The sequence below is a fragment of the Giraffa tippelskirchi genome, chromosome 10 (assembly GCF_054371585.1).
Source record: "Giraffa tippelskirchi isolate mGirTip1 chromosome 10, T2T-mGirTip1v1.2.pri, whole genome shotgun sequence".
Lineage (NCBI taxonomy): Eukaryota > Metazoa > Chordata > Mammalia > Artiodactyla > Giraffidae > Giraffa > Giraffa tippelskirchi.
In genome coordinates, this window is record NC_137284.1 from 96895244 (window position 1) to 96919132 (window position 23889).

At 36.7% G+C, this 23889-nt stretch overlaps 1 protein-coding gene across 2 annotated transcripts in view; it reads right to left on the minus strand.

Moving 5' to 3' along the window:
- The window catches only part of CFTR (CF transmembrane conductance regulator), a 385597-nt gene that overhangs the window by 181560 nt on the left and 180148 nt on the right, over nt 1–23889 (minus strand). For both annotated transcript variants that reach the window (XM_081537842.1, XM_081537841.1), the window contains one exon: nt 4071–4181. In XM_081537842.1, coding sequence (XP_081393968.1) covers nt 4071–4181 — 111 coding nt within the window. The remainder of the gene's footprint in view (nt 1–4070; nt 4182–23889) is intronic.

The window sequence follows — 23889 nt, forward strand, 5'->3', positions numbered from 1 at the left end:
ATCCCTAAATGTTACCCTTCATCTTCCTTTTTATACTGTACAGAGATGGGAAGTTTCACAGGAAAGAACTATATAAAGATTCTGCATTTTATCAACAGCTATTCTCATCACTAGCTTTCCCTAGTAGCTCAATGGTAGAGAACCTGCCTACCAAGGTTGGAGACTTGAGTTCAATCCCTGGGTTGGGAATATCCCCTGGGGAAGGAAATGGCAATTCACTCCAGTATTCTTGTCTGGGAAATACCATGGACAGAGCAGCCCAGTGGGTTACAATCCATGGGTTGCAAAAGAGTCGGATGCAACTGAACAACAAATTCTCATTACCATCCACCTACCTTTATTAGAGGTGTTATAAGTTACTCCAAAGGAAGCTCACACATCTGAGATATGAGGGCAGATTTAGCAATCATGGGCATTGTGCATGGACACTGGCTTTCCTGAGAAGCTTACTATCTATCATGCCTAAACCCTATGCCATCCATCTATCTGCTCACACTCTTTCCACTCTACTCACACACAGTAGTTGCCTCCCTTCCATGTCATGCAGTTATTCAAAACACGGTAAGAAGCAAAATATGGAGGCAGACTCTGCCTCTTTCAAAGGAAGAATGAGTCAGATGAGAAAACCAGAAAGAGAGGTGGTAAACAAACCAAAGAAACAGTTTCAAGGTGGGAAGAAGTGGTCAACCCTGAAGTCATGGTAGGAAAATGTCATTATATTTGATATTAAGAGACCTCTGGTGACCATGGTCAATATCATTTTAATAACATGGGAAACACAAAAACCATAGTCAGGGAGCTGGGATGCAAAGGAAAGGAGAAGAAGTGGAGAAATCAGGAGAGCAGAGAAACGTTAGCAATGAAAAAAATTTTTTTTAAAAAGAATGGGGTAGCGATCTGAGGGGGAAAACAAAATCTGGAGAATTTTTTTTAGTGGATGGGACATGTACTACTGGAATCTGAAGGAAGGAATCAGCAGTGAGGGTAGATGCACCACAATAGACCCAGTAAGCATTCCAAACACCAAGAGCTGAATCACAAGGGAAGAAATTTTATACTTATCAAGTACGTAGCTGAGTTATAATCATGAAATGGATGTGTGGTTTGCACACAGGAAGGATGCACAGAGTTCAAATCCAAGGTCACAAACTGAGCCAGATGGACCAATGTACTTCAACCGCAGGGTAACTGCCTGAGGACCTTTGTCACAAATCAGCTTTTGAAATATGAGGCAGGGTCACTTTCCAAGGGTGTAGTGGAAACAGTGGCTGACTTTATTTTTGGGGGCTCCAAAATCACTGCAGATGGTGATTGCAGCCATGAAATTAAAAGACACTTACTCCTTGGAAGGAAAGTTATTACCAACCTAGACAGTATATTAAAAAGCAGAGACATTACTTTGTCAACAAAGATCCGTCTAGTCAAGGCTGTAGTCATGTATGGATGTGAGTTGGACGGTGAAGAAAGCTGAGCGCTGAAGAATTGATGCTTTTGAACTGTGTTGTTGGAGAAGACTCTTGAGAGTCCCTTGGACTGCAAAGAGATCCAACCAGTCCATTTTAAAGGAGATCAGTCCTGGGTGTTCATTGGAAGGACTGCTGTTGAAGCTGAAACTCCAATACTTTGGCCACCTCATGCGAAGAGTTGACTCATTGGAAAAGACCCTGATGCTGGGAAGGATTGAGGGCAGGAGGAGAAGGGGACGACAGAGGATGAGATGGTTGGATGGCATCACCGACTCAATGGACATGAGTTTGGGTAAACTCCAGGAGCTGGTGATGGACAGGGAGGCCTGGCGTGCTGAGGTTCATAGGGTCGCAAAGAGTGGGACTCGACTGACCGACTGAACTGAACTGAGAGGTACAAAGTACCATAAGTGTATGTCACTCTTCCAAAATGTTTGAATAAACTCTAAATAACAACTTTTATTTAAAAAAAAAAAAAAGAAATAAGAGAAGGAAGAAGAAATACCCCTAAAAGACAAAAATATTAATAGAGTTTATGGACTTATGCGGGCACACAGCTGTTGAATTGGAACAAAGTGGGTACATTTGATATGGAGACAATGATATGGAGACAATGATATGGAGTTGATATGGAGACAATGAAAACTGAGGAGAAAAAAGTGTTAGCCCAGATAATACTACAAATTCAGATGTATGTCTTCTATTCAGCCACAGATAAAAATAAATCTGGAGTAAACAGGTTTTGAATAATCTAGTCCTACTGTGATTAATCTTTTGTTCAGCATCCATTTAGAACTTAGATATTCACTATCTAATGGTTATTTTGAACTTGCTGATATACCTACAATATATTATGTTTATATATTTTATCCCTGCAGCAGTGTTACAGGTTTTTGCATAATGTCAGCCATTTCATATTCAATCATCATTTATTCATTCAACAAATATTTACTGAGCACCTACTACAATTGGCCCTTCATGTCTGCAGGTTCCACATCTGCAGATTCAACCAACGGGGGAAGGAAAATATTCACCAAAAAAGTTTTCAGAAAGTTCCAAAGAGCAAAACTTGAATTTTTCGTGTGCTGGCAACTATTCCATAGCATTCACATTGTATTAGGCATTATAAGTAATCTAGAGATATTTAAAATATTTAACGTGAGTATGTGTAGGTTATATGCAAATAATATAACATTTGGTGTAAGGGACTTGACCATCCGTAAAGTTTGGTACCCATAGGGGATTTACCAAGGGACAACTATATATACCAGACTCTATTCTAGACCTTATTCTAAGCACATAATAAACAGAAGAAACCAAACAAAAAACAAAAGTAATCCTGCCTTAATGACACTTACATACACTAAGTGCTCAATAATAGAAGCTGGTGCTTGATCTTGGAAATGTGAATCTGCTACTTCCACTAGCCTAATTCTTTGAATAAAACAAGAAACAATAAGGCTAAACACCTTATTTGCCTTGCAACTTCAAAAGAAATTCAATGAGTTTAATGAAAATAAACAAATTATAAGTCTACTCAACTATTTTATTTTGGTGCCATAAAAAAGTAGTTGTTTCTTTTTCTTTTTTGCCAACTCCCTCTTCCCTTTCCCCTCATCTGGTATCAGATCCTGTACTGCTGGCAAAAGACCCTGTCCAGCTCGTTCACAGATTGTTGTTGGTCGAAGAAGTAAACAGGTGACTCAAAAGTTTCTGCAATTTTTCACTTTTGGAGAAAAGACTCTTTCCTCAGTGGTTTGTAAAGACATGAGCAAAGAGTTCTGAGGACCCACTGCATGGAGGAAGCTAATCTGAGACAATAAAACCAGTTCCTGGTTCCACTGAGTCCCTAACGGCGGTTCTCTCCCTAGCCTTTTACAGATAGACTACATGAGTCAATAAATTTCCTCTTTTTATTTACTTAAGCTATTTGATTGTATTTCTGTCACTGGCAATCAAAAGGATTGTAACCATTACTCTTAAAAAAGAAGACTTCTTTACAATGGGAAACTGTTTGGGGGGAAGCTGGGAGTATGGACCTGAGTTTGAACCAGAGCTCAGCCATTTATTAGCTGGAAAATTATATCTCTCTGAGCCTCAATTTGCTCTTCTATAAGATAGAGATAATGATACTTTCCTTCTAGAGAGGCTGAGAGGAGATACTATACCTGGCATTCAATATGTGCTCAGAAATATGCAACTTCATTTCTTTGACATCCAACTGCATTTACCCTAAGATTTCCAAGTATGCACATCTATATTCATGATTTAAGATTCTAGAGGCAAATATACACAACTTGCTTTATAAAGATGTTACTCCCGTCTTCACAAAATCCACTTAATGTTCTTTAAGTGACAGATAGCTTCTCCGAATTCAAATATGTATTTTTTTTCTCAAAAAAAAAGAGAGATCCTTTCTCAGGAAAATGGTTTTCTTTCATCCCTTCTATAGTTAATTTTTAATTGATCAAGACTACATCAAGAAAATAGGATGTTCCTATTATAAATATTCCATTTTAAGAATTAGGCCCTCCAATAGTGTTCTTTAGTCTCTAATAATATTAATTTCTCTCTTCAACTAATAAACAATGTTCATGAACATACCTTTCCAGTTTTTCAGATAGATTGTCAGCAGAATCAGAAGAAGAGATATGGTATATGTCTGACAATTCCAAGCGCTGTCTGTATCCTTTCTTCAAAATTGGTCTGGTCCAGCTAAAATAAAGAGAGGAGAAACAGATATAACTGTTAACTTGATCTCCAATGTAGACTTGAAATCAGATAAAGTTTCAAATTTTCTAGCATGTGGGAAAGAGCAGCGCATAAATATGAGAATAAAGTAAGGCATCTTCTATGAATATCAGAGATTCATATCTCAGAGAACTCAACTGTATAAAACATCAACACCTCTGAACTGACATGACTATAGCTTTTTCTAAAAGGATTAGGGATGGTGGTAGAATCTTTCCCAGAGAAAAAAACAAACTGCTAAACATTCTATACTAAAAGTATAAAAATATAAAAGGGAGGGAAGGAGAGAGGTGGGAAGAAATTTCCCTATAATAACCAGATATTAAAAGTTCATAGTTTGCTGAAGTCCAGCCTCTATCAAATGATCTGTGAATGATCAGACAGACCCTCAAACACCACCCAACATATCACAGCACACAGTCCTCAGCAATGTGCTACTTGTGGAATGAACTAACTGTAGCTGGAGGGCTAATGAGTAGTGTGTGTCAATTTGTTGACTTAATCATCACCCCTGAATGAGGGTGGGGATCATAATTTTCTTGCGTTTTGTCTCCTCATCTCACAACAGTTACGCACTTCGGCCTGCTACATATCTAATAAATAACAATTTATGATGGAAGCTGGCCTGGTAAATAATTAGGCAGGATACTGCAGTTATTTTCAAATACATTGTATCTAACTATTGTGAATAAGGCAAAATAATCTTCACAGAGAGGCTTTCCAGGTGGTTCAGTGGTAAAGAAATCTGCCTGCCAATGCAGGAGATGCAGTTTTAATCCCTGGGTGGAGAAAATTCCCTGGAGAAGGAAATGGCGGCTCACTCCACTCTTCTTGTCTGAGGAACCCAATGGACAGAGGAGCCTGATGGGCTACAGTCCATGAGGTTACAAAGAGTCAGACACAACCTAGCAAATAAACAACAACAACAACAATCTTCACAGAGGCAAGAAAATCTAAAAACAAATCAAAGAAAAGAGAAAACAAAGAGGAAGGAGGGAAGGGCAGGAGAACTGTTAAAGCAATTATGTACAAAAAGAGATTTCTAAATGAAAGTTGTTGAGCAAATGAGACCTTTCTCATGTGAAATGTCATGTATTTATTAACAAAACGAATTGAAGTTGGAATTAGTGATTCTCAACATATGTTTTTACTCTTACTATCTTTCTTTTCTTCAGAGAGTTCTAAAATTTGGTGTCACTGAAAATTTGGTAATATATCAAGGCATGTCACCCACCAAAAATCAAAAGAGTGTTTTAGCAGTATCTGAGAGGCCAAATAAACTCATGACAGAAAAGTATTCTAGCAAAGCCATTCTGAATAAAAAGAGGAAATGCTAAGCCAAACGCAAACATTTTGACGTTGTTTCTGGGCAAAACTGCAAAAGGCTCTTATGTCCACCTTCACCACTCCCACCCAAGGGGTCCAGATTCTTATTTACACTTCCCTGGTCTTCACCCCTTCCCTGTGTTCCTGGCGTATCTACAACTTGTCCTTCCTTAAAATTCAACTGAATTACAACCCAGCTCGAAGGCTCAGGAGTTTCACCAACCATTTCTGACCAAGATATCAACAAGCGACAATGGCTTAATACGTCAGGATTTTTCCTTTTTACTTGCAATGTTTGCATCTTAACAAGAGCCTTCAAATCTCAACAAAGGATGATAGTAAGGTTCATCTTTGTTGCTCATTGTGATCCACTGGCAGTTTTTCAAAGAGAACAAGAATGAAAATATTGAGGACAGTCTGAACACAGTAAAGAAGTCCCATGATCACATAGCGTCCACAGTGGGCATTGTCTGAGAGAGTGTTGGCATACTCACCTGGTGCTTGCCATCCAGTGGCCAACATAAGCACTGGAGCCACATTTGCTGATACAGGGGTCAGTGAGAGTGTGAAAAATCTGGGGCAGCAATTTTAGGATATAAACTCTATTCTGTTAGTTATAAGCCTTTGTAAATTCAAGTCAATAGGTGAAAAGGTGAAGCAAGTGTTTACCACTAATAAAAAAAATTGTGTACAGCACTTTCACAAACATTTGCACATTGTCATTTTAATTCAAAAGTCTTGATAGGTAGGCAGAACAAAAAGAGATGACTGCCTTACTTTAAGCATAAATGAATGGAGGCTCAAAGATGCTAAATTTGTTACTAAATGGCAAAAACTATATTTTACCACATTCTTCTGACATTACTCCTTCCTTTACCATGTTCAGCTTTTATTGTCTAGGAAAATTAAGCTTGGTGGGTTCTTCTGGACAGAATAATGGAAGGAGGGTCTAGAAGCAGGGAAACCAAAAGCTAGCAAACTGCAGGCAATGATATGGTGTGCTAGCATGTCTTTACCCACGCCTTCTTCAGAAAAACAAAAAGTGACTTATGGCATTAGCCAGTTTCTGTGTTGTAAATACTCCCACCATGACCAGTTTCAAGTCATCAAATGTGAAGTCACTGAACACCAAGTTGGGAAGAGATACACAGTTGCATATCATAATATAGTGTGATTACCATTCAGATACAATCAACTAACCTCAATAGCATATATAATAATGAATAGGCAGCAATAACTTCTGAGTTTTTATTATATTTATTTAACACAATTTATTTAATTGTAAGTTTAACTCAATTAATTTTTAATACTAGTTGTGCTTAACAACGAGCTCACAAAGTTCCTGAAATTTTAACAATCAGCTCAACCAGAAAAGGTCCAACTTGACTTCGCGGGTTCAGTCTCTGAGTCAGGAAGATCCCGTGGAGAAGGAAATGGAACCCACTCCTCTAATCTTACCCGGAAAATCCCATGGACAGAGGAGCCTGGTGGGCTGCAGTCCATGAGGTGGCAAAAGAGTTGGATAGACTGAGCGACTAAACAACAACAGCAAAAAATAGAAAATTTAGAAGAGAAAAATATACTCCATCTATTGCTAAAACTTTCATTTTCAGTATGTTTAAAATTGTTAAAGTATGAAACTAAATTTACAAATAAAGAGAATCTCACTAACTGTAAATATTACAATACCATAGACATTTGCAGGAAGTTTAAAAACAAATTCTTTCTTTTAAAAACTAATAAACATACATCTTTTGGTCCATATCTAAGACATGATCACCAATTCCATAAGTGAGTTTCTAGCTCATTTTAAAGTAACACAGTTTGAGGGCTACATTTATAAAAAGCTTCCTTGTGTTATCTGTGCCCATTTTAATACATATAACATGTCCTCTAGTTTTGATTATAAAGAGCTCCATAGCCCAGCACCATCAAATCAAACATATTCAGTAGTATTAAGAGTTATCCATTAATAATGATTAATACAGTTTAGTGTTTCTGACAGATTTGCTACAGTAAACCTATATTCATAACCTGAAACAGAAACTTAAGGTTAATTATGAAATCTAAAATCAATTAACCTTAGGCTCGTGAGATTAAGCCAAAAACAACGGAACAAAATCTCTGCTCCATCATGGAGGTCTCCCTGACTACCTCAAGCCAATCCTAGAAATAAAAATAAAAACAAGCAAACAAAAAAGTCCCAGTTATCTCTATCTAGACACTCAATGAAATATTAGTTACTGTAAAACTCCAGCCACTGTTTCTTTTGAATGAGCGTGAGCATGTTCAACATACTTGGATAGAATTTAGGATGACAACTCAGGATACCTACTTCAGTATTTCTTCCATTAAAAAATGAATGAGCATGCAGATGTTTCATCAGCAAGGTACACCTGCAATAACCAAAAGCGATAAATCCTGTTCTTCCTCATCTTCCTCAAACTTACTCTCACCATCCCTTCCCCTCACCTCTAACTGATCTTATCCTCCTTTTTTATTCATAACCTGTAACTGCATATTGAAAATGGATTTATAAGTTGAACTTAGAAAATGTGACAGTTTCCAAAGTTTTTGCTATTTTTAACAGAAACTCACTAATCATTAATTATAGGGTAGCAGAGATTCATAAGGTATACAGTTCTTTATATCCTAAAGTTTTAGACCAACATAAAAAATAAAAGTCTAGCACCCAGGCCCATTGCACATTTAATAAGAGGCTTCAGGTTTTATTAAGGGAAAAAAAAAAAATCACTTGATTTTTTTAAAAAAATACACACACAATGAAACTGTATTTAGTTTCATTTCTTAGAACAAAATTTCTGATTTTTGCACAGATTTAGAGTGACTTGTACTTCCTTATGATGAAAAGAATTTTCCAATTATAGACACCATTAAAGCCTTGATTTTTCAAGAAACCTATCCCTGTAAAACCACATAATTAAAGCTTATAATCACCTCCCCATTTGACATTTGGCTTTATTAATCCACCAGAGGCAACTGACCTTTTCATCTGCTATAATTTAAGATGAAGGTCAGGTATCAGATCTTTTCACAGTTTAAGATGATTTTGTTTGTATAAAACAATCATGTCTCTACATTATGTAACATTACTTTTGATTTATATAGCCAAGTGAAATAAACAGCAAGTTCAAACCCATCATTGCATGACACATCTCCCAAATACTGACAAATTGATAAACTCAAATGACAAAGACTTTTTCCTTTCTGCATGAAATAATACTTGAGGAACTAACAGAAATTATTATAAACTGCATAGTATGGACAAATTTAAATACACTAGAGGTTTTCTCCTCATCCAGTATATTCACCATGGTTTGAAATCCCTCAAATCAGTTGGATAGTCCTAACTAAAGAAAATGCTGAAGTTTAGGAAGAGGAAAGGAAGGGAATCATTTGAACAGACTGTGACAATCAATTCAAATTTCTGCAGCACATTTTGCCAGTTTGCTTTAGCTTTTTGATAAATGGCTATAATGGGAAGAATTGGTTTCTGACCAAAAGTCATTTCATCTCTACAAAGATGTTGTTTTCAATTCATGTAAATAACACTTCAAATGTCACAACTGTTTAACCAACTTAGATCCAAGGTTATTTGTGTCAGATGTGTTTTTCCTCAATGAATTTTAGTAAAGATAAAATGAGAAAGTAATGGCATCTAGCCCTCAAAAGTCCTGTATAAAACTTGTAGGTTTCAAGAATGTACCTCACAGCTGCAGAACTGGGATGCAGGTCAAGTCAGTGAGTCTCTGTCCTCTGATTCCACAAGGTAATTAAACGGTGTTTGCCTTCTTACTTGCTAAACAAGCTATTTTGGTCTTTGAGAGTTAATTTCTCATGAGGCTCCTACCTTACCAATAGAACTGTAGAAATTCTTTTTCTTTCTGTAGATGAGTTAACAGTAAATAAATGTAGTCAATCAATTTTAGAAGATTTGGAAAGATGATTATTTGCTGCTCAACAAAAGCCTATAAACCAATCTGAAAAATCTTCCAGAGGCCCAGAATTTAAAGCCATAATGCAAATCAATTTAACTTCATGCCAAATGAACCTAAACTTATATAGAAAATTGACAGGCCCATTTTATAAGATGCTTCTAAATATAAATGTATCAGGAATGCAAGCATATTAAGACAATGTCTGGAAAAAATACTTTCTTTTTGCTTATCTACATTCAGTAATGTCTAATGGTAAGTATGTATAACTGAAAAGAGAAGGAAATTCTTTTTAATTAAAAAAGAAAGTATATACAATTAGTACTCGCTACGACTATCTATGCAAATAAACTTTCTAGTCAAATATACCTTAACTCCATGATTTTCATATAATTTTCACTATTGATTTTAATTCCCATAAAATAGCTCTCATTTCTTTCCTGATATAATTGTCTGAGGTAAAACTATCAGTTCAGTTCAGTTGCTCAGTAATGTCCGACTCTTTGCAACCCCATGAACCACAGCATGCCAGGCCTCCCTGTCCATCACCAACTCCCGGAGTCCACCCAAACCCATGTCCACTGAGTCGGTGATGCCATCCAACCATCTCATCCTCTGTCGTCCCCTTCTCTCCCTGCCTTCAATCTTTCCCAGCATCAGGGTCTTTTCCAATGAGTCAGCTCTTTGCATGAGGTGGCCAAAGTATTGGAGTTTCAGCTTCAACATCAGTCCTTCCAATGAACACCCAGGATTGATCTCCTTTAGGATGGACTGGTTGGATTTCCTTGGAGTCCAAGGGACTCTTAAGAGCCTTCTCCAACACCACAGTTCAAAAGCATCAATTCTTCTGCACTCAGCTTTCTTTGTAGTCCAATTCTCACATCCATACATGACCACTGGAAAAACCATAGCCTTGACTAGACGGACCTTTGTTGGCAAAGTAATGTCTCTGCTTTTTAATATGCTGTCTAGGTTGGTCATAACTTTCCTTCCAAGGAGTAAGCGTCTTTTAATTTCATGGCTGCAGTCACCATCTGCAGTGATTTTAGAGCCCCCCAAAAATAAAGTCTGACACTGTTTCCCCATTTATTTGCCATGAAGTGGTGGGAGTGGATGCCATGATCTTAGTTTGCTGAATGTTGAGTTTTAAGCCAGCTTTTTCACTCTCCTCTCTTTCTTTTTTTTTTTTTTAATTTTTTTTATTTTTAAAAACCTTTATTTCATAATGTTTTAGTCCAGCATTGTCCTTTTCTCCCTGCTACCTTTCTCTACCACCAGCTAGGGCAATGTGTCTCCATATTTTTTTTTTTTTTTTTTATAAATTTATTTATTTTAGTTGGGGGCTAATTACTTTACAATATTGTAATAGTTTTTGCCATACATTGACATGAATCAGCCATGGGTTTACATGTGTTCCCCTTCCTGGACCCCCCACCCACTTCCCTCCCCATCCCATCCCTCTGGGTCATCCCATTGCCCTGGCCCTGAGCCCTTGTCTCATGCATCGAACATGGAATGGTGTTCTGTTTCACATATGATAATATACATGTTTCAATGCTATTCTCCCAGAACGTCCCACCCTCACCTTCTCCCTCAGAGTCCATAAAATTGTTCCATGCATCTGTGTCTCTTATTCTGTCTCGCATATAGAGTTATCGTTACCATCTTTCAAATTCCATATATATGCATTAGTATACTGTATTGTTGTTTTTCTTTCTGGCTTACTTCACTCTGTATAATTCTCCTCTCTCACTTTCATCAAGAGGCTTTTTAGTTTTCTTCACTTTCGACCATAAGGGTGGTGTCATCTGCATATCTGAGGTTATTGATATTTCTCCCGGCAATCTTGATTTCAGCTTGTGCTTCATCCAGCCCAGCGTTTCTCATGATGTACTCTGCATATAAGTTAAATAAGCAGGGTGACAATATACAGCCTTGACATACTCCTTTTCCTATTTGGAACCAGTCTGTTGTTCCATGTTCAGTTCTAACTGTTGCTTCCTGACCTGCATACAGATTTCTCAAGAGGCAGGTCAGGTGGTCTGGTATTCCCATTTCTTTCAGAATTTTCCACCGTTTATTGTGATCCACACAGTCAAAGGCTTTGGCATAGTCAATAAAGCAGAAATAGATGTTTTTCTGGAACTCTCTTGCTTTTTCGATGATCCAGCAGATGTTGGCAATTTGATCTCTGGTTCCTCTGCCTTTTCTAAAACCAGCTTGAACATCTGGAAGTTCACAGCTCACGTATTGCTGAAGCCTGGCTTGGAAAATCTTAAGCATTACTTTACTAGCATGTGAGATGAGTGCAATTGTGCGGTAGTTTGAGCATTCTTTGGCATTGCCTTTCTTTGGGATTGGAATGAAAACTGACTTTTTCCAGTCCTGTGGCCACTGCTGAGTTTTCCAAATTTGCTGGCATATTGAATGCAGCACTTTCACAGTATCATCTTTCAGGATTTGAAATAGCTCAACTGGAATTCCATCACCTCCACTAGCTTTGTTCTTAGCGATGCTTTCTAAGGCCCACTTGACTTCACATTCCAGGATGTCTGGCTCAAGGTGAGTGATCACACCAATGTGATTATCTGGGTCATGAAGATCTTTTTTGTACAGTTCTTCTGTGTATTCTTGCCACCTCTTCTTAATATCTTCTGCTTCTGTTAGGTCCCTACCATTTCTGTCCTTTATTGAGCCCATCTTTGCATAAAATGTTCCCTTGTTATCTCTAATTTTCTTGAAGAGATCTCCAGTCTTTCCCATTCTATTGTTTTCCTGTATTTCTTTGCATTGATGGCTGAAGAAGGCTTTCTTATCTCTCCTTGCTGTTCTTTGGAACTCTGCATTCGAATGGGTATATCTTTCCTTTTCTCCCTTGCTTTTCGGCTTCCCTTCTTTTCACAGCTATTTGTAAGGCCTCCTCAGACAGCCATTTGGCTTTTTTGCATTTAAGACTAAAAAACTCCACTTAATTTCTACTACAAATCTGTTACTGAAAAAATTAAATTAGTGATTTTAAGAAGAAAATTTTAAGTTTTAACTCTATCATTTCCCAGTCATGAGACCTTGGAAAAACTCTTATTAAGATCTCTTCGTTTTAGCTCCTGCTGGAAATAACAACTATGACTACTTGGTTTTCATGGGGGGCAGATTCAATGTTGTTCATATGTTGTTCAATGTACTTGTTCAATGTTGTTCAATGTACTATAGCTGTACATTATTATATTGCTCCTTCATAGAATCTACATGGCTTTAATTTCCAGAGCACTAGAGTTTATTATTGGGACTATAACAATAACATTAGTAGACTACTAGTCTAACATTAGTAGACTATGACTATAATTCTGTAAAATTCTAAGTATTTCACATTCATTATTTCATCTGATCCCCACAATGATTCAACAGTTAAGTCCTAGTATTATCTTCATTTTATAGATGAATAACAGGCTGAAGGAGCTTAAATCATTTAACCAGGGCAGAGTTAGAATTTCAAAACAGGACTGTGATACCAAAGCCTACACTTGTACAAAATTTGCCATATTAGGACTAATTTCAGGGAAAAAAAATAACATACCCTCGCATATAATATGAAAAGCATAAGCAATAACAGAAAAAAATCAATAGATAAGACATCATCAAATTATAAAACTTTCATGCCTCAAAGCAGACCATCAAGGAAGTGGAAAAAATAATCCAAAGAATGGGAGAAAATTTTTGCAGATCATATATCCAATAAGAGATTTGTATGTGGAATACATAAAGAACTCATAACTCAATCCTAAAAAGACAACCCGATTTATAAACGGGCAAAGGATCTGAATGGACATTTCTCCAAAGGAAATATATGAACACCCAAAAACATATGAAAAGATGTTCAGCTTCATTAACCATTAGAGAAATGCAAATCAAAACCACAATGAGATTCTACTTCATAACCATCAGAATGGCTATAATCTAAAAGACAGGTAACCATGACATAGACGTGGAAAAATGAGAGCCCTCATACCCTGCATTCTAAAATTAGCTATAGTGATAGTTACACATCTCTTCAAAAAACATTGACTTGTATACTTTGAGTTAAATTTTTGGCATGTGAATTATATCTCAAAAAAGCTGGTATTAAGACAAACAAAGCTGGTATAAAGAAATAAATAGTGTGGATTTTGGAAAGTTTCAAATGTTTCATTTTTCACTCCTAAAATTGGTAAAATGAAAAAATTTATTATGGTGACTTTGACAATTCTAAACCCTTTCATATGTCAGTTCCTGGGTAGCTGCTACAAGTGATTAAGACTATGCAAAGCCCACAAATGGATCCAAGGATTGGCAACATGCAACATGAGACATATAAATTATTTCCTGGGTTCCAAAAGCAAAGCAATTAATTGCTGCAACTATAATACTACGAACACAGAAAAAGTGAGAATGATGATAGTACACTGAAGAAACTGAGGAATGAGTAGCACTGGCATAAAAAGACCACTCGTAACAGCTATACTTAATTCATTCACAAGTGCTGGATTTCAGGGACTCAAGCAATTTAGAGATAATAAGCAATGCTACAAGAAAAATAGCCAAGACTGTATACTTTAGAAAAGTGGCCTCAGAGTATTGTTTCATGATTTTAGTTTTTTATTCTATCTTGGCATGAAGCCAAAAATAAGAGACCCAGAATTGTAGCTGCAACAACTGGCTAGGAAGATAGGATGATTAACTGTCCTATAAAATTGCGGCATCTCCTATGAGTTCACTTTCAGGAGCCCTTTACTAACCAAGAAAGACAAGTGATAACATTGCTCTCTGATTTCTAATTTTTATTTCCATTGGCAAAAAGAAATATATTTGAAACCAAGAAAATAAGGAAGAAGGGAAATGGACTGGCCTTCAGATTTTACGGTAGAAATGCCACTGGATTACTAGCTGGCATTTGTAAAAATTACAGAGAAACTTGTGCAACTATCAGAAGTTCACCACTATTACTGTTGTTTTAGACAATTCCATACTAGCAAACAGAGCAGGGAGGCAATTTCAAGCATGCCCAGTGGTAACTGAATGGGAAAGAAGGAAAATGAGTTTTACATCACTTTCTAAGGTAGGAACAAAATGCACTTCACTTCACTACACTTCACATAAAATTCAACATTCAAAAAACAAAGATCATGGCATCTGGTCCCATCACTTCATGGCAAATAGATGGGGAAAAAGTGGAAGCAGTGACATACTTTATTTTCTTCAGCTACCGAAATCACTGCAGATGGTGACTGCAGCCACAAAATTAAAAGATGCTTACTCTTGAGAAGAAAAGCTATGACAAATCTAAACAGTATTAAAAAGCAAAGACTTCTATTTACTGACAAAGGTCTGTATAGTCAAAGCTATGTTTTCTCCAGTAGTCACGTACGGACGTGAGAGTCAGACCATAAAGAAGGCTGAGCGCTGAAGAATTGATTCTTTCGAATTGTGGTGCTAGAGAAGACTCTTGAGAGTCCCTTGGACAGCAAGGAGATCAAACCAGTCAATCCTAAAGGAAATCAACCCTGAATTCACTGGAAGGACTAATGCTGAAGCTCCAGTACTTTGGCCACCTGATGCAAAGGGCCAACTCACTGGAAAAGACCCTGATGCTGGGAAAGATTGAGGGCAGGAGAAGGGGGCAACAGAAGATGAATGATTGGATGGCATCACTGACTCAATGGACATGAATTTGAGCAAACTCCGGGAGATAGTGAAGGACAGAGAAGCCTGCCATGCTGCAGCCCATGGGGTGGCAAAGAATCAGACATGCCTTAGTGACTGAACAACATACATGATATATTGATTTAACTGGTATTTGCTTTATATTAATAATTATCCCATTTATTTGATATCCCCTCCTTTATTCTAGAACTCTGAATCCCTTACTGAACTTATTTGTTTACCTAATTTGTTCAGATATCATCACTAGGACCCAAAGTAAACACTCTCTAACAGGTTTCTCCATCCTTCAGCAACTAAAAACCCACATCTTTCGGAGGCAGGCTTGTCATTCTAGAATTAATTCAACATCTGAAGTCAAGGCTACTTGATACTTCTCTGCTAAAGTCTTTCTCACAATATGGAGATGACTTTCCTCTCTTTGAGACAGAAATCCTCTGAGAGGCTCTGGGATGTGGAGTCAGGGATCTGTTTGGTATGAGCCGCTATAGGCAAATCACATGTTAGACTAACGACCTTCAACCTCCAAATTACTTAATGATCCCTTACCATGTGTACAAAAAAAAAAACGCTACTTATTAAATCCTGACATCTGCTTGCCAGTTACTGTCTCAAAGCAACTTTTTTCCCCAAAAAATTTTTAAATGCACTATAATTCCACCCAACATAGTTTGAGGATGTTTACTTCTTTATTTTGCTTGATAGATGGAATGGTGAAATGTAGGTTGGTGGCAACTTCAGAAATGTTTTAAGATGAAGGTGGTTAAGAAGTAATCCTCCAAGGGTAACATTCAAACACAATACATTAGGAAGACAAAGCTGATGATTTTTAATTTAATCATGATGAAGCTGGTCTCTCGGGTTCCACTTGGAATTCCCTAGCCAGATAAATGCTTGGTCAAATTCTATAATTTTTCTCATTTATCTTAACCTTCTCATCACTATAATTTGTTTATGCTGTATGCTCTGTTACACTGTTATCCTACTGTTACTTTTAGAAGGATTCAAAGAGCCATATGGCATTGTATACAGACGTCCCAGCTGCAGATGATCTCCCGTCTTCAAACTATATGTGAAATTTGGTCGTTGGTGGCATTTTAACCCTTTATTATCTTCCATTGTTATTATTTCACCCTTTAAAAAACAAATCACAAATTACAGCATTGAAAGATAAATTTAGCATCTTCATTTCTCCCTGCTTTGGTGAGGCGGGGAGTGTTGTAGATACATTGTATGACTCAGGATTTACATTTCAGATTCTGTTCTTGAGGTTGTGGAGCAATGCTAATGTTATTTTTCATTTGCTTAGAGCCTTGATACGGAGAAGGCGATGGCACCCCACTCCAGTACTCTTGCCTGGAAAATCCCATGGACAGAGGAGCCTGGCAGGCTGCAGTCCGTGGGGTCACGAAGAGTCGGACATGACTGAGCGACTTCACTTTCACTTTTCACTTTCATGCACTGGAGAAGGAAATGGCAACCCACTCCAGTGTTCTTGCCTGGAGAATCCCAGGGTCAGCGGAGCCTGGTGGGCTGCAGTCTATGGGATTGCACAGAGTCGGACACGACTGAAGCGACTTAGCAGCGGCAGCAACAGAGCCTTGATATTACTTAGAGGAGAGGAGCACTGACAGTAAAATTCCTAAGAGGTGTTAAGGAGAGAAAAGTTGTGGCTGAACCCTCACTCATCCCAACTGTGAATCTCAGAAAAAAAGAGGCCAGACAAAGCTGAGAACAGAGACAGCCACTAATTCAAGGTTTATCATGGAAATAAGACTTTACTGCAAGAACCTTACTTTAAATCCCCTTCACTTAATCTTTCTATCTTTCTTTCATTTAGGCAATATCTAAGCAAATAAAGACCCACAAAATATCCTGTTACTTTTTCCCCCCAATAGCAAAAAACAGGATAATAAATGACTGAATCAGTAACTGAACCTAATAAACAATTTAACAGTTCAAAACAGTCACCTTTGCAGGCAGGTCCTTAAAAATAGAAATCATAACACAAATGTTGTTAGTTTAGTGAAAATCATTTTATAGGCATTAAGAATTATAGTGACTTCAAAATGTCATAATCTTTTGCTTGCAGACACACTTTAGGAAAAAGAACTTTAAAATAAACATCAAGTCAAATTCTCTTCTTTTTGAACTCTGCAGGAGCTCCCAGTGGATGAAACCATTAATAATAAGGTGGCTCTTAATTTTTTAAAGGATTCTATTTCCATAATTTGATACAGTATTTTTTTGTTTTTGTTTCAACACCAACCAAACAACAAGTGTCACTGAAGAAAAATTAACAACTATCTCAAAATAAAACCTGACCTCTATCTCCCAAAAATCTCAAATGTATTGAAATAATTTCATATGAATTATGTATGGGAGTCTCTCACATACATAATTCATTTAATTTTCCTCCCATGTGCTCCATTCGCTCCCATACTTCCTCCACCTGAGCTGTTACTAATTGTCTATTTGCTTGTCTGCCAATCTATCATGTCTCCAAACTCACTAGACTACAAACTCCCCAAGGGCAAACACCTTAGAGATATTTTTTTTTTTACTGCTATATACCCTGTACCTACTACGAAGTATAGCACATAACTGTCACTCAATTATTTTTTAATTGTTAAATTTAAGTTACCATATTAATGTACATGTAATATATATCTTTATATCTTCCTTGTCTTGTCCAGTGCCTAAGGCAGTGAGTACAAAAGCTGAATGAATTAATGTGTTAACTAATTAATTACTCAAACCTCATATTTATAGCCCATGTTAGGACACTGATATGACTGCAAACAGGTGTTGCCCAGTCATTACTCCTGGTCAAATGTATTAAAAATGAAAAAAAAAAAAGTGAAAATATGTTTCAAGTCGATGATAAAAGCAATGCAAACATGAGGATGTTGATAGTTTTCCACAGGCCATTCTTTTAATAACAGTTATGACCCCTTTATGAATCATTACTTAAAGCCAACAATCTTAAAACTTCCAGCCAAAATTATTGAATTCTGTTCAAAAAATGTTTTCATTTTTAACACTCTTCATTACCAAAACATTCTAATGTCTGGTCTGGCTTTCATTCTATTTATTCTCAGTGGAGATGTACCAAAACTTCATAATGGAAAGTCATTCTTCAGTCTACTCAAGAGCAATCAGTCCCTTTTATTCTGACCCTTGACAGTTCCCATATCATATCACTTGACATACTCTGCACTGTCCCTATGTTACTTGTGTTCCATCACAGATGAAAAATTTTATAAATTAATGTAACCCTCTACATGTATTATATTTTACAGCTTCAGATTGCTTCCGTATCTCTTTCTGCTCCTGAAGACTGTTACTATTAAGAGTTGACTCCTAACCCCCAGTACTTCATAATGTGATCTTTACAGAGGTGAACAAGTTAAAATGAGTTCATTAGAGTGGGCCCTAACCCTATATGACTGGTGTTCCTAGAAATCAAAAGGAAATGTGAACACAGACAGGCACACAGGGAGAATGCCACGTGAAGATGAAGGCAGAGATCAAAGTGAGGTGTCTACAAGTCAGAGAGTGCCAGCAAATCACCAGAAGCTGGGCAGAGCATGCAACAAAGCCTCTCACAGCCCCAGAGGAAACCACACACGCTGACAACTTGGTGTCAGACATCTAGCCTTCACAACTGTGAGACACTGCATTTCTATTGTCAAAGCCACTCAGTTCTGGGTACTTTGTTAGAGCAGCCATAGCCAATTAATACATTGGCTTAAAAGAGTATGATGGTAAGACACTTAAGTCACAGAGCAAGGATTCCAGCAGGTTCTTCTTGATTCCAAACTACTTGTTTCTTCTCTTATACACTGCTACTAAGAGTTGACAGTAAAGATAGAGACAAAGTAAAATGTGAGATCATTTTCTAAGAGTATAGGATAGGTGAAAGGACAACTCAAAGGAAGGTCGTTGATGACAACCAATATGAGGGAAAAACTATTTCAGTGGTTTTCAAACAATGGATCCCAACACCTAGTGTTTCTCTGTGATACTTCCTGAAGTTCACCAACTTTTGGTTTGACATGTCAATATTTTAAACTATGTTTTATTATTTTAAAAATAGGAACAGAAAACATCACACATTCCCAAATGTGTTATATGAAAATTTTATCACACTGGATCCATCCAATCATCATCCTGGAGTTCAAGGCTAATTCAATTTAGTGTCCACTACGTAGGAAAGCTTCCCCTGACATCTCTTTGAACCTATTTAAACATATTACAATCTGTCACTGGGTATATCCACACTGCATCAGTGAGCATATCACTGCAGACACATGTGAACCAAGCTCAGTTACAGCCCATCCTATCTCTGGCATACCTGCTCACACAAGGCTTCATCTCAGCATAATAGAGAGTTGTGCAATCCCGAGGGAAAGATAACAAAAAGCATATGATATTATCTTGGTTTTACAATACTTTACCATGCTTACTCAACAATAAGGTGACATTGATTAATTACAAGACTCATCATCATTGTAGTAATAGCCTTTCAAAAAAAAATCCTACTACATTAAATATACAGTTTAATTTTTTCAATATTATATACTTATTCACACTATTACATACCACTTTCTTCTTCAGTATCATAAAGTTTTCTTCTAAGCCTTCTTCACATTCAGATAAAAAATATTCTTTTGAATTACTCTTGACTGTTTAAAGTTATGAATAAAGTTACATGACAATTGCATTCACAACACCTTCACCAGCAGGATATGTGTGTGTTCAGTCGCTTCAGTCATGTCCGACTCTTTGCGACGTTATGGACTGGGGCCCACCAGGGTCCTCTGCCCACGGAATTCTCCAGGCAAGAATGCTGGAGGGGGGTGTCATGCTCTCCTCCAGGGGATTTTCCTGATCCAGGGACTGAACTCATGTCTGTCTGCATCTCCTGCACTGCAGGCAGATTCTTTAACCACTGAGCCATCTGGGAAGCCCATAGGCAGTATAACTTCGAAGTATAGTGATGTGCTGAGCTTGGGCAACTTCTACTTGAATTAGTCCTTGGTATCCCAGACAAACTTCAGACTAAATATTAACTGTTCTTTTAAAATCAGATCACAGAGTAATCTTTCTCAAGAAATTTCAAGCAAGAAACTAAATTTAAGTTCAAAGTCAACCTTGTGGAGTAAAAGCAATGCAAATAATCAGCTGAGGTTACAGATATTGTTGTTCAGTCATTAAGTTGTGTCTGACTCTTTGCGACCCCATGGACTACAGCACACCAAGCTCCGCTGTCCTTCACTATCTCTCGGAGTTTGCTCAAATTCATGTCCACTGAAGTCAGTGATACTATCTAATCATCTCATCCTCTGCTGCCTCTTCTCCTTTTGCCTTCATTCTTTCCCAGCATCAGGGTCTTTTCCAATGAGCCAGTTCTATCCTCCATGAATTGCTAAGTTAATAACTACAAGTTATTCCTAGGCCTGATGGCTGACAGGTTTCTTTTGACATCAGTTACAAGAGGCATCTCTGTTTCAGAAGTATAATGTGAAAAGCATTAAGTGTACATGACTAAGAAAAGAGCATGCAAATGTTACTTAATCATTTCAGCCCTTATTTGGGTGCAGGAGGTTAACTATAAATTTGTATTTATGGAGGACTTACTGTCTTTTATTGTCACTTTTATTTATATACATTGCAGCTCCATGGAAGAGTTCATTTGAAGTCTGAATTCACTGATAAAATGTATTTAGAAAAAAAAAACTATAAAAGAAATTTCCCCCTGCACTAGAAAACTCCAAGGTTTATATATATATACAAAGCGTCAAACATCAAGTTGAAGAACCATCTGACAGGTGACTCTGCCTATTCCTTCAGCCCCAGGAAATAGAGCAAGAGTAAATATAAAGAAACAGATGACAGAAATGATGGACAACCAGGGATTGGTGATGAGAGCAGGACACCAAGGAGAATGGGTGGTGGTGAGAGGAAGACTGAAGTAATTGACTCTGGAACTCAGCAGAGGGGGTTGAGTTGGTAAGGTAAGAAGAGTAGATACAAAAACTCAGCAGAAAGCCTAGGTTTGACACAGTGGAAGAAGACAGGAAGCTAGATTTGGAAAGTGAAAAAGATGAAGTGAGATGATTAGTAAATGATTAGTACTTGCATGGAACAAATCAAGATAAAAAGTATAGTCTGGGTCAGTTTTATAAAACTGAGCTGTTTCCATGGAACAATGGTTGGCTACTGACATGCTTTTCGCTGACCACATCTTTCAATCTTCAACTGGACATATAGAATTTTTTAAACCTCATTAACCTACAACAATACCCTTCCCTCCTCTCTTCATCTCTATCCTCCTTAAGTAGCTTGTCACATAGACCTCTGCAAAACACAATGAGAGGGCATGCTTCCAAGAACTGAGTCTAATGCTTTATTTAAATAATATTATTTTTAATGTATATTTAAAAAATAAATTTCAGAGAAAAGAAAATTAAGAAAACAAACTAAGTGAAATGATATAATTTAACAATTTCATTCGAGATTTTTGGATAGTATAAAATACTGGTCACAAAAGAGTCAGACATGACTTAGTGACTAAACAACAATAACAACAAATATACTAGTTAAAAGCAGAGTTCTAGAGATCTAAGTTCATGGCTTGACTTCACAGTAACTAGCTAGGTGACCTTTTATAAAACACTTTATTAATCTTTGTAAGCTACATATTTTTAACACTGTGTGAAGATTTCATTGAGATAACACATATAATCTCTGGCACAAAGAAAGTACTTAGTAGGCGAGTGGCAAAATTCAAAGATTTTAAGAACTGTTTAAGAGAAAACTTTGAATTCTGTGCCAAGTTGAATGACATCTCTTGTTAACTTCCGAAAAAATGTGAACTTTCAAAATTCTCCTCCTTGGACCCTAAGGTTACAAAAGAAGAATGTTAGGATGCAACTAAAGATTATCATACTAAATAAGATAAGTCAGAAAGAAAAAGACAAATACCATATCATATCACTTATATGTGGAATCTAAAATATGACACAAATGAACCAATCTACAAAACAGAAACAGACTCGTAGAGAACAGACTTGTGGTTGCCAAGAGGGAGGAGGGAGTGAGAGGGACTAACTGGGAGTTTGGAGTTGGTTGATGCAAACTATGACATTTAGAATGGATAAACAGCAAGGTCCTAATGTGTAGCACAGGGAACTACACTCAAATCCTGTGATAAACAGTCATGGAAAATAATATAACAATAAAGAATGTATATACATATATAATTGAGTCACTTTGCTATATAGCAAAGACTGGTACAACACTGTAAATCAACTATACTTCAATATAAAAAAATTTTAAAAAAGAATTTTAGAGAAGTTTAGTGGAGCTGGGAGAAGATGGAATCACCTCCATATCCCACATTTCATAATTATGTGGGAGAATCCTATTTTTCATCTTCAAATCAGTAGTTTTCCCATCTTTCATTAAGGTTAATAAGCACTAGTTTGGTCATTTGAACCCACTTTAAGATTGATTTAAAGACTTGGGTTTTAGCACACAAAAAAGAATCACCTGAAATGGGAAAAAAAAAAAAAAAAAACTATAGCTGACCTCTCCTGAAGATTCTGGATTTAGTTGGTATGGAGTGGTACCTAGGAAACTGCATGTTTAATGTAAAATATATTATTCATAGATAGATAGATCTTAATATATTTTTGAACAGGTGACTGGCAATTTGAGACACACTTATCTAAAGCTATGGAAAGTACTGATATTTATGAAAGGGTTCTAATTTTAAGAGCATAAGTATTTACCTAAATAATTTCTTAATCCTGTTTCTAGCTAGACTTCTTTCTCAACTGAATAACTAATCTTTGATCAAAGTTTCATTAATAGCAGATTTAGTGGCTCCTTGCTTTTTTAATAATAACATACATGTCTACTAATCCCAGAATCTGATTCAGACTGTACTCAGCATTAAGGGTGGCTGGAGTGACAGACTGACTCAGGAAAGACAAGAGTTATGTCGTTACCCTTGGCAGCAACAGAAACTACTGAATCAGCAAAACTTTGTATGAGACCTCAAAAAGGCTGCCAAGTTACAAGTTAACACCGCAATGGATCCAAAGACTGTGTTCAAAGACTAAATCCAATACACATTTCTAAATGTAATGATCTTATATTTACATTTCATAGGAAGTATTTTTTAAATACATCACACAAGTTTTACTGTCAAGGAATTACATTGTTGACTTTAGAAAAGTTTATTAAGTGAGATGATCCTTATTTAGTAATTTTCTAAATCAATAAAAAATTTAGACATTATATCTTCAGAAAATCCAAATGGGAAGTTTTTTAAAATTTCATATTTATAGGTCAATTTTTACATTTCCATCAAAAATTAAATTTTAGAAGCACAATAAACTGAATTAGTCAAGTTTTATCCATTCAACAAGTATATTTTAAAGAACCTACAATTCAGCAGGGAGTCAGACAGGTGCTGGGTACCAAAAGATGGATAAGGTAGAGCCTATACATTAAAGGATACATCATAAAAAATATAAGCAAAAGAGAAGTAAAGAAGAAATGGTCACTAGGTTCCTACATGACAAAACTATTCTAAGAAATTATCTAATAATATCTAATGTTAAACTATTATTTCTCTCTTCTGAGAAGTCCATTTTGCATGTCTAAATTTTTTACTTTTTAAA